The sequence below is a fragment of the Poeciliopsis prolifica genome, unplaced genomic scaffold (assembly GCF_027474105.1).
Source record: "Poeciliopsis prolifica strain line A6 unplaced genomic scaffold, Auburn_PproV2 SCAFFOLD063, whole genome shotgun sequence".
In the NCBI taxonomy this organism is placed as follows: Eukaryota; Metazoa; Chordata; class Actinopteri; order Cyprinodontiformes; family Poeciliidae; genus Poeciliopsis; species Poeciliopsis prolifica.
In genome coordinates this window covers 796,681-808,041 of record NW_026562438.1, presented here as the reverse complement: position 1 = coordinate 808,041, position 11,361 = coordinate 796,681, and the positions used below count along the sequence as shown (strand labels likewise).

The following is an 11,361-nucleotide window of genomic DNA, read 5'->3' as shown; positions in this document are numbered from 1 at the left end:
TCCAGAGAAATGTAAAAACAACTGATTTAACCAGTGGTGGGCAGTGACAACTAAAAATGAGTTGTGCTAACTCTAAAGCTCTGCACTGCCATGGTATTTAATGGAAGCTAATGCTAATCGCAAACTAATGCTAAAGCATTATAACAAAGCAGCCAAGTAAAGAGCATGTTAGAATTTATCCAGAAAAGATATTTAGATGAAGCTAACTGTGCTAAATGTCAATCTGCGCTAAATGAGACGTTAGCTGCGCTATTAGTGGAAGTGTGCTCACCACTGTGTTGAATAATTCATTCCAGGTGCAAAAAACATTAAAAAGATTTTAAAGTTCACATAAAGGTCTAAGAAATTTCAAATGCACTAAATTTGTTTAAATTTCTAGATTCTCAACAGGAGTTGATCAAATTAACTCCAGATTCTTTGAGAAACTGAGAAGTAGCCCTTTAATTTAGCTCTGTTCATCACAAAGGATTTAAACTCAGCACTTTCTTGATACCCAGCATAAAACAGAAGCATTAAACTGCAGCCGCCCTGGGCAGAGAGCCATGCAGAAAGAAACGGTTCCACGCATTAAACCGACGGTGTGGTGGTGAGGAGAACTGGCTTCTAAGGTTTAACGAATCAAAAAGACTTTTTTAGTGAAAACTAAAAAAATTCAAACTCTCGCAGGAAAAGTTTGATTTTCTGAAGTTGTTCACAAACCATCAGCCGATCGTTGCCGTTTCTCCTGAAGCCGCCGGACGTCGTGTCACCTGTCCTGGAGGCGAGCGTGGGGTCGCGACCCCTGGGCCGGGGAGGCCGGGACGAGTGCAATATTGGAGGAACATGACAACAGTGCACCGCATCCCGAACCTGCCCGCCCCGGGAGGAACCGCACCGAACATCCTGGAAGAAAAACATGACCTTTAACCTCCAAGACTGTTAGCCTTACAGCTCCAGAACCGGGGCAGAACCAGAACCAAGACGGTCCAAACTCAGCAGAGACATGAAACACAACTTTTATAGCTGGACTGAAGACAACTAGGAAAGATTTTGTTTTTTTCTTGGCAATAAAAAATTAATTTAGGTAACGTTTTATTTTTGAAAAAGTTTTTATAGTAAATAATTGCAGAAGTTGATGGATAAATGCAACATTTACTGTGAACATAAAGCAAAAAGATTGATTATTACAAGATGAACACTAACATTTTGTGAAAACAGGTTTCTATCTGCATCAACAACCTCATGAGGCAAATTTCTATCCCACATGACCCCACAAAATAACAGTAGGGGCCACAAATGGCCCCCGCTCCTCACTTTGGACACACTTGTCTGAAGAATCCATTCATTCTGAATAATGGAGGGCAGAATGAATCGTCTCTGATGAATCAGCCGCTTTTCAATCCACTTCAGCAGCAGAATCTCTAAACCTGATTCTGATCATCAACAAAGTGACAAAGAATCAGACTTTTAACCAGCAGCTCGTTCCTGAAAAATCTGTTTTATGTAAGTTTTCAGTTTGCATCTTAAACCTGTTTTTAAGATGAAATTGTTTTAAAATCCTAAAACTAAAGAGATCAAACTTCCATTCCATAAAAAGTGTTTTGTCTGAAATGAGCTGAAATGTTGAATCTTTACAGTTAAGGCAGATCTGAAATGTTAAATGTTGTCATTTTTAATAAACCTTCAGTAAGGTCAGAGGGTTTGGTAGAATCGCCTCACCTCCATGCTGGTCCCGCTGCTCCGGTTCTGTGGATCGTCCCGGTCCGTCCGCTCCGTTTTTATGTCCCTCCTCCTCTTCCCACCCTGGAGTCCAACAAAGAGCCGGAGCTGCTCGGCGAGGCGTGCAGGGGCCCCGCGTTCAGGGGAATTAACCTGTTTGACCCTGCGGGGCCGCCGTCGATCCAGCGCCGCGAACTTTGCGTTACAAATAAATAAAAGCTTCAGGTGTTTCTGTTTGCATCCTGGCTGCAGCTGGAGCGCAGAGCGGTGCTGCCCCCTGCTGGAGCAGAGCGGTGCTGCCCCCTGCTGGAGCAGAGCGGTGCTGCCCCCTGCTGGAGCAGAGCGGTGCTGCCCCCTGCTGGAGCGGAGCTGTGCTGCCCCCTGCTGGAGCGGAGCTGTGCTGCCCCCTGCTGGAGCAGAGCGGTGCTGCCCCCTGCTGGAGCAGAGCGGTGCTGCCCCCTGCTGCCTGGCCGCAGCTACTGCAGCCCAGGTTCCTCTTATTGATTTATTATTATTGTTTATTGGAGCTTCAGGTTTACTGGGTTTTTCTGGGTTTTTCCTCAATAAAATCAAATTTTAATGCAGAAAATAAACATTTTGTCTTTACTCTGAAGCCTTCAGATTTATTCCAGATTAAATCAGATTTTAATCTGTCAGAGTAAATAAATTATTAGAGAAACAACTGATATTACCAACAGAGTTCAGCTTCTGGAATAAAAATAGATGTCAGCATATCTGTGTGTGTGTCTGTGTCTCTGTGTGTGTGTGTCTGTATGTGTGTGTGTGTGTGTCGCTGTGTGTCTGTGTGTGTGTCTGTGTGTGTGTCTGTGTGTCGCTGTGTGTGTGTGTGTGTGTCTGTGTCTCTGTGTGTGTGTGTGTGTGTCTGTGTGTGTGTCTGTGTGTGTGTGTGTGTGTGTGTCTGTGTGTGTGTGTGTGTGTGTCTGTGTGTGTGTGTGTCTGTGTGTGTGTGTGTGTCTGTGTGTCGCTGTGTGTCTCTGTGTGTGTGTATGTGTGTGTGTGTGTGTGTCTGTGTCTCTGTGTGTGTGTGTCTGTGTGTGTGTGTGTGTGTGTGTCTCTGTGTTTGTGTGTGTCTGTGTGTGTGTGTGTGTGTGTGTGTGTGTGTGTGTGTGTGTGTGTCTCTGTGTGTGTGTGTGTGTCTGTGTCTGTGTGTCGCTGTGTGTCTCTGTGTGTGTGTATGTGTGTGTGTGTGTGTCTCTGTGTGTTGTGTGTGTGTGTCTCTGTGTTTGTGTGTCTGTGTGTGTGTGTGTGTGGTGTGTGTGTGTGTCTGTGTCTCTGTGTGTGTGTGTGTCTGTGTGTGTGTGTGTGTGTCTCTGTGTGTGTGTCTGTGTGTGTGTGTGTCTGTGTGTCGCTGTGTGTCTCTGTGTGTGTGTGTGTGGTGTGTGTGTCTGTGTGTGTGTGTGTGTGTGTCGCTGTGTGTCTGTGTGTGTGTCTGTGTGTGTGTGTGTGTGTGTGTGTCTGTGTCTGTGTGTGTGTGTGTGTGTGGTGTGTGTCTGTGTCTCTGTGTGTGTGTGTGTGTGTGTCTCTGTGTGTGTGTGTGTGTGTCTGTGTGTGTGTCTCTGTGTTTGTGTTTGTGTGTGAGGACAGTTGTCGTGCAGCAGGTGGTCGTTGGGGATTTATTTAGCAGCAGCAGAACCTCCCAGTCAGCTGTGAACTTCTCAAGGCTCGGACCAGAACCGGAGCGGATCCGGACAGGAACTGGACCTGCTCAGCCCGTCAGAACCCGGTCGGGGTTTCCAGGAGGTTCTGGACGTTTCTCTGGGTCAGGTCATGGACGGACTCTGATCCGGAACCAGCTGCAGGTAAAGCAAACACAGAGGAGGTGAGAGCGGGTCGGGTTCAGCGGGAACATGCGGAGGTTCTGGTTGGCCCAAACAAACAGCTGCTGAAAAACATCCAGAACTTTGACTTTATTCACTTAAATCATAAATATGTGATTATTAAGCAGCTGAACAGAGCATTTAATGTGTCTATAAATCCAAAATGTACTCAAATTCAAGCTTTAAAAACTTGAAATTTATGTCGAATAAAAACAAAAACCTGAAGAAACCTTGAAAGTTTTCTACTTTTATTCAAATATTTGATAAGGCAGGAGGATCATATTCAAGTTTCTCTGTCTGCAAAGCAACTGGAGTTTAAATTGAACTCAGATTCACTCAGTTTTGCCACTTTGGTTCCATTCAGACATAAAAGTTTATTTTAAAAGCAAAAAACTGAAAATTTAAAATCAATACATTAAAATAAAAAGAAATAATAAAACTGATGAATCTGTGACTAGGACTAGGAATTTTGCAATAATTCTGCAAATTTTTCTAGAATTTTTTTTTCTGAGATTGAAAATTTAAAATTTGCTAGAAAAAATATAAACATTTTGTGATTTATCTAAAAAAAAATTAAAAATCAAGTTTTTCAAAATGTTGTAGATCTCCTGGATTAAAGGTAACAAAGTGGTAAATCTGGTGTCATCAGAATATAATTACAGGTAAATCGACGTGTTAAAAAAACTAACCAGTTCTGGAAGAAGTGTGCTGAAGCTGATTTTATGTTAAACCGGCTTGCCGTACTCTGGCTTTGTGTTTGATGGTTTATCCCAGTGGTTCCCAAAGTGTGGGGCGCGGCCCCTGGGGGGACGCAGTGCTATTGCAGGGGCGGGGGAAGCAGTATGAATGAATGAACAAATTGTTTCACTGTAAAGATTTTAGTTTGTTTGTTGCACCTGAAGTGTGAAATAAACTTTAGTGGAGCTTAAACACTAAATATGTGTAAAAGTTTATCTCTGGTTGAACGCTCCACTGGGAGACCCACTGGTTTAACCAATGGCAGCAGAGTGTTGCGCTAAGCTCCGCCCCCTGCAAGCAGCAGTTTGGTGGAATCGGTTTAAAGTCCACATCAAAATACACAGAGGCTCAGAGCCAGATGATTATGGAGCAACAATGGGGCCATAAATTTGTTCAAACGAAAAAAAATGTTGAAATTGAAAAAAAAAAAAAAGATTTCAAACTTAGAAAAAAATCTGAATCTGAAAAATAGTGAATCTGAAAAGTAGTTTCAGTTTTTTTCCCTCAGTCATCAGTTAATGACGAGTGATGATGATACTCATCAGTCACTAGTAAATCAACTATGGGATGTTTGATCCATCCCATGAATCCATCTGCGTCTCCATGGAGACGGGAGCCTCTGATGACCACAGGGACTCACAGCTGAATGTGTGACCTCTCTGTGACCTCTCTGTGACCTCTCAGGCCGCTGCTTGCTGCCGATGGAGACGCGGTTGCCATGGAAACGTTGCATCCACCTGACTCTGCTGCTGGTCCAGCTGCGTTTACCTGAAGGTACAAACTCAGAAACTCACTGGGAAAGTGAAGCCCCGCCCCCAAATGTAGAATAACCCCCCCAAAGTGGGCGGAGCCAAGAGACACGGAGGGGCGTGGCCAAGACTGGCTTTGATTGGAGGTTGTTGGAAGGGGCGTGGCCAGGGAGAGAGAAAGGACTGCAGCCAACATTCCTTAAAAAAGAACCAGTGATGAATTTTACTATTTTTTATTTCAAAAACCAAATTGCAAAAAAATCTAACAACTTCTTTTTTCAAAAAACCAACAAACGTAGCAACTTTTTTCCAAAATGTAACTAGTGACAGTAAATCGGTGACTTCATTAAAAAAGCCACGAGTTTCACTATTTGTTCAAAAAGGTGACAACAATAAATCGAGCAACTTTATGCTAAAAAATGCTTTCTGACAAATTAGCTTCTGTTTCTTTAAATAAAAGACGTGACGAATCAAATGTTTATTTCAAGACTCAGTGAATTGATGCAGCGTTTAGTTTCTCTGCAGTCCTTCACACTTCCACCAGACTGTCGGTCTGAATCTTGATTTATGAAATCTGTGGATTTATTTCCAGCATCTTTTTCAAAATAAAAGCCCAGATTAAAACCTGACTTTATGACCATATGAAGCCTTCTCTCCTCAGTGGGAGCTTCCTGTCGCATCCTGAGGTGTAACTCTGACTTTGTTGCTGCGACCGTCCACCTGAGCGGCGGCGGCGGCGCGGCGCTCAGCAGCGACTCTGCGTACTGCAGCGCCCTGCGCTCCTACAGCCAGTGCACCAAGCGGACGGCGCGGCCGTGCCGCGGAGACCTGGCCTACCACTCGGCGGTGCAGGGCATCGAGGACCTGCTGATCCAGCACCGCTGCCCGCGGGCGGGGCCCACGGCCCGGCCTTGGCCCCGCCCACAGGCCGCCGTGTCGGGGGACGCCTGCCTCTACGAGCGGAGCTTCGTCCGCAGGGAGGGCCGCCCGCCAGAGTACCGGCACTGCAGCGTGTTCGGAGACCCGCACATCCGAACCTTCAGCGATGACTTCCACACCTGTGCAGTTCAGGGGGCGTGGCCTCTCATCGACAACGACTACCTGTATGTGCAGGTCACCAGCACGCCAGCCAGTCACGGGACGTACCACACTGTCGTCACCAAGGTGGGTCAAAGGTCAGCGGACAGATTTCACTTTCTGCTTCTCTGCTGGCAGATGATTGGCTGCTGCTCTGGTAGCGTCACCATCTGTGTTTTAAAGTTACAGTCGAAAGTCTTTCAATTGTAACTTAATACTTAGAATGGAGCTAAATCTGAAAACATTTAGCTTCAAACTAATTATTTAGCTTTCTAACTAAACATTTGTCTTGGAGATAAAATATTAGCTCTGTTAAAATTGAGCTATCAGTTTAGCTTCCAATAAAGCAACATTTAGCTCAGTGGTCCTCAGACTAATGAAGATAAATATTTAATATTTAATAAAGATAAATATTTAATTCAGTTGGACTGAAATATTTAGTTCAGTTCTTTTAGTTAAGCTTAACTAAATATTCTTGCCGCCTCAGATCACCATCATCTTTAAGAGCTGGCGGCAGTGCACCGACCAGCAGCTGTACCAGGCGGAGCTGGACGACGTTCCCGCCGCCTTCGCCGACGGCTCTCAGTGGAGCGGCGAGCGGCGAGGCCGCCGCGTCCTGACGGTGCGGACCGACAGTCCCGGCCGGCACGCCGAGATCCGGGCGGCGTACATCGGGACGTTGTTGGTGGTGCGACAGAGCGGCCGCTCGCTCGGCCTGTCCGTCCGCTCGCCCCGCGGCGTCCTGGAGGCCTTCCACCCGGACCACGACCTGCAGCTGTGCGTGTGGGGCTGCCCCGCCTCCCACAGAGTGGACGCCCTGCGCCCGCCGCCGCAGGCCGCCGGCGCCGCGGAGGCTCACTGCGCCGCGCTGCTTCCCGCCCGGGACGTCTACTACCACGCATGCGTGTTCGACCTGACCGCCAGCGGAGACATGAACTCCAGCGGAGCCGCGGTGAGCGCCCTGCAGGACGCCCTCAGCATGACCGGCGGCGGGCAGGGCGTCCACCTGCTGCCCGCCGCCGCTGCAGGACCAGCGGGACCGCAGCCGCCGCTGCTGCCGCTCAGCATGCTGGGAGTTCTGGGCGGGGCCTGGATCACCTGCTGCTAGTTACATTCACTGGTACTTTTAGGAGTATTTTTACAACTCTATACTTTTCACTTTCACATGAGCAGTTTCATTATAAAGTATCGATATGAAGTATCATTATAAAGTATCGATATGAAGTATCATTATAAAGTAGGCCGATACTCTTGGTTGAGTTAAACTGGATCCTTCGCTGTGAGTCACGTCACTGAATGAAGAACAAACTCATCTTCATGGGCACCATTTGTAAAATTACACATCAAGTTTATTTTCGCCATGCTTAATCTGTTGTTATAAAAATAAATATTTAACTTAAAGATAAATATTTAGCAGAGAATAAAACATTTAGTTGTTGTTTGGAAACAATATTTTGCTGTTTCCAAACAAAATATTTAATTTGATTACTAAATATTTAGTTTTGAAAGTAAACTAAATATCTAGCTTGTGAATTAAATATTTAGTCTGGAATAATATGACTGATATATAACTTTAAAAAACGAACACCCGCATTTCTTTTCTCTCTAACAGACTAAAAATAAACCAAGTTTTTTAGTGTAACTTTGCAAACGGCGCCTCGAGTTTCAGCCAAACATCCATCAGATCAGATTCTCACCTGCAGGTTTCAAGTTTCATTAGTTTTATGTTGAAAGAAACAGATTTGGAAAAAATGTTTTTCTATCTTGAGTTTTGTTATTTTCTTGTTATTTATGTAAATTATTGTCAATCTGGTTTTTAAGATTTCAACATTTTCTCATCACTTTATATTTTGGTTTGATTATGTGAGTTGTTAAAATGAAAAGATGTTTTTATGCTTCCCACCGCTCAAGAAGCTGCAGGAGGTGATGCTTGTTTCATCGTTTTGATGGAGTAAAAAACATCCAGTTTTTCAGTTTTCATGGAGACTCAAACATCTCGACACTCCAGAGTTAAAAAACTGCAAAAACATTTTTGATCTCAGCTGCGGCTGTTTCCAGGGTGTTTCATCAAAACCAGACATTTGTGTCTTATCAATCAGTGACTCAAAGTTCAGCTGCTCTCCCTCCACTCCCCTCTGGTTCCGTGTTTGAAGTGAAAAGTGATTATCAGAAACATTGGTTCAGGTTTGGTTCTGCAGAGGATCCAGTCGAACCTTCTGAGCAGCAGAACATGAAGGAAACAGCTTAAAATGGTTGTTTTTTTAAAGCACATTTCAGCAACAAGCTGACGCAACAACAAGAAAAGGATTTATGTTGAGTTGGCAAGACAAAGGAAATTGATTAAATGTTGAAAACAGACTAAAGTTATTGATTTATTTATTATTTATCAGAGGCAGCTCTAAGCAAACTCGTTTTTGAACGTTAATTTTAAGGTTTTCTTACTTTCAGGCATCATTTTGTTTTGTACTGGAGCCTTGAGGATCAGTAAATCCAGCTCCTCTCTTACAGGTTTTAATCTCCACTCTTCAGTTTGCTCAACAAATTTACTGCTTGTTTCATGAATCCATTCTTTTTCTCAGCATTTTTTTTACTCCAAGTTAAATGTTGCCAAAGTTACAAATAAACAAGTAAAAATATTTGGTTTCTGGTTATATTAACCCTCACAATATATTGATATGACATCCAGGCTGTTTTGCTAGCAGTAGCATTCTGCTAATGTTAGCATGTGTGCTAACTTTTACCTCCTTAATGTCATAACCATGTTCTGCATGTTTTGAATATCACTATTACATAAACGGCTTCATTGTATTTATTGAATTATTCTTCCTGCTCGTCAGAAATTGAATGCAGATATTATCAGTCAGAATCAAGAAAATGAAGCTGTCGAGCTAAAATTAGAAATCTGTGACGTAGTTACAGACGAAACTGATTTCTCCTTAAAGCTGCCTGACATGGATACTATATGTCCACTTTGAAAGACTCAACGTTTCAGCAGTTTTGGAGTTTTCTGGATGTTCTGGTTCCGGGGATGAAAAACCAGAAAAAAAGTATTTTTTCATTTATATTGATTGTTTCTATTTATGATTAAGTTTATTTGAACCTTGTTTTGTGGAAGCTTGAACGTAAAAAACTGCTTTTTTTTTCAGTGATTTATTGCATTCGATCATCAGCTCATGAAGTAAGACATATTTCCCACAGTGCAAGTGGTGGGAGTGAATTCATCATAAAAACTCAGAGGAATTTCTGAATGTTTTTCTAAAGAAAAACTTTCATCACATCGACCGACTTCCAGGCCCAGAAGTGTCCAAAGCCCCACCTGCAGAGACCTGCCACCCACCCACCTGCAGAGACCTGCCACCCACCCACCTGCAGAGGAAACCAGAGCTGGCAGACGTTTACAGTAACACACGCTGCAAGAAAGCTCCAGGTAAATTCAAGCTGAGTGAAAATGAGAGAAGAAATGAATGACTAATCTGGACATTATTGATGTCTTTGTGTTCATTTATCAGAGGATCTGAATGTCAATACTGTCTAATACTTAATGCAATTCACCATAAGAACAAACACTCAGCAGCGCTGTGGAGAATGTGTGTGTGTCTCTGTGTGTGTGTGTGTGTGTGCGCAATAATAATAATAATAGTAATAATAATAAATATATAAATAATAATAATAACAATAATAATAATAATAATAATAAATAATAATAATAATAATAATAATAATATATAATAATAATATTAATAATAATATATAATAATAATAATAATAATAATAATAATAATAAATAATAATAATAATAATAATAATAATAATAATAATAAAAAAATAATAATAATAATAATAATAATAATAATAATAGTAATAATAATAATAATAGTAATAATAATAATAATAATAGTAATAATAATAATAATAATAATAGTAATAATAATAATAATAATAGTAATAATAATAATAGTAATAATAATAATAATAATAATAATAATAATATGCGATTCCTTTGAAAAAATTGACCAGGTTGACAAACATGAATTTGCTTTTTTCAGCCAAACTTCGAGTTTTTTCACGTCACACGAGTCACATGATTGTTAGCCGGATGTTGCTACTGGCGAAAACCACGAAGAGACACAGGAAGTAGTGGGAGGATGGTGGGTTTCCTGACAGCACACAGTTCCTGAAACGCTGTCAGAAGGAGTTCAGTCCACAGCGCTGCTGTAAAATGGCCGACTGCAGTTTCCCCAAAACGCCGGGAGGGAAAAAAACGTATCAAGTTTACTTAGTGTTGATTAAGTACCAAGCAAGAGAAGTTCAGTTTTATTTCAGTTTCATTTAAGAAAGTTAAGGGTGAACTAATGTTTTATTTCAACAAGAGATGGAAGTGGAAGCAGACAGAGCTGGGAGTCTCTGCACAGTGAACATGAACATTTTTCAGCTTTATGAAAAATATAACCAATGATAAACAGTGAGGGTCCCAGGACAGAGCCCTGGGGAACACCTGAGGGAACGGGACAGGATGACAGGCGAATGAGCAGCCTGAGTTCAGCCTGAGAGGAACCAGTGAAACCAGGTCAGAGGTGAACTGGCCAGTCGGATCCAGTAGGAGGAGTTTGGATAACAAACCAGAATCAGCCCGATTAAGAAACGCTGATTCGGTTCTGTGGATGGAAACCAGATTGGATTTGGTCCTTTAATTGTTGCAGGAGATGAGAATGAAGTTGGGCAGCAACTTTTCTTTCAAGAAGTTTGGAAACAAATGAAAGATTTGAGATGGGATGAAAATTATGGAGTTTTTTTATGGGGATCTAAACAAGGTTTAGCAGCAGCAGCAGTAAACGATGGATGTATGATGTCAGCGATGATGTCAGCGATGATGTCAGTGATGATGTCAGTGATGATGTCAGCGATGATGTCAGTGATGCAGGAGAGGAGAGGGAGCTTTAAATCTAAATGACGGGCTGAAGATTTGGATGTTTGAACTGATTGAGAAACGACTGGAAGTGATGAGAAATGATCAGAACAATCAGAGGAAACCAGGAACAGAATCTGATGTTTTGGTGACGCTGTGCAGAAAACAAGACTTTGCAGTTACCAGCTAACCAACGACTGGCTAATCCACCAATATGTCAGGCTAAGCTAGTTAGCAAGAACACAAATAAACCCAATCTTTCATCTCTGTATGGACGTTTTGCTCCCTGCTGCTTTTCAGACATTTACATTTTTAATGCCTCAAAAAGAGCAAAAAGTTGAGGATGCAACATTTT

General features: G+C 42.5%; 1 protein-coding gene across 2 annotated transcripts; it reads left to right on the top strand.

Annotated features, from left to right (window-relative positions):
- The first annotated feature begins 3,291 nt into the window (after nt 1-3,291).
- LOC129379959 (hemojuvelin-like) lies at nt 3,292-9,427 on the top strand. Of its 2 annotated transcripts, XM_055060922.1 has the most exons (5): nt 3,292-3,518; nt 4,959-5,048; nt 5,685-6,187; nt 6,588-7,220; nt 9,393-9,427. In XM_055060922.1, the coding sequence occupies exons 2-4, from the start codon at nt 4,976-4,978 to the stop codon at nt 7,206-7,208; spliced, it is 1,197 nt and encodes a 398-aa protein (XP_054916897.1). In that variant the 5' UTR covers nt 3,292-3,518; nt 4,959-4,975; the 3' UTR covers nt 7,209-7,220; nt 9,393-9,427. The 2 variants fall into 2 exon arrangements, with proteins under 2 accessions (XP_054916897.1, XP_054916896.1); XM_055060921.1 differs by lacking the exon at nt 9,393-9,427 and having other exon boundaries at nt 6,588-8,736.
- Nucleotides 9,428-11,361: the final 1,934 nt, after the last annotated feature.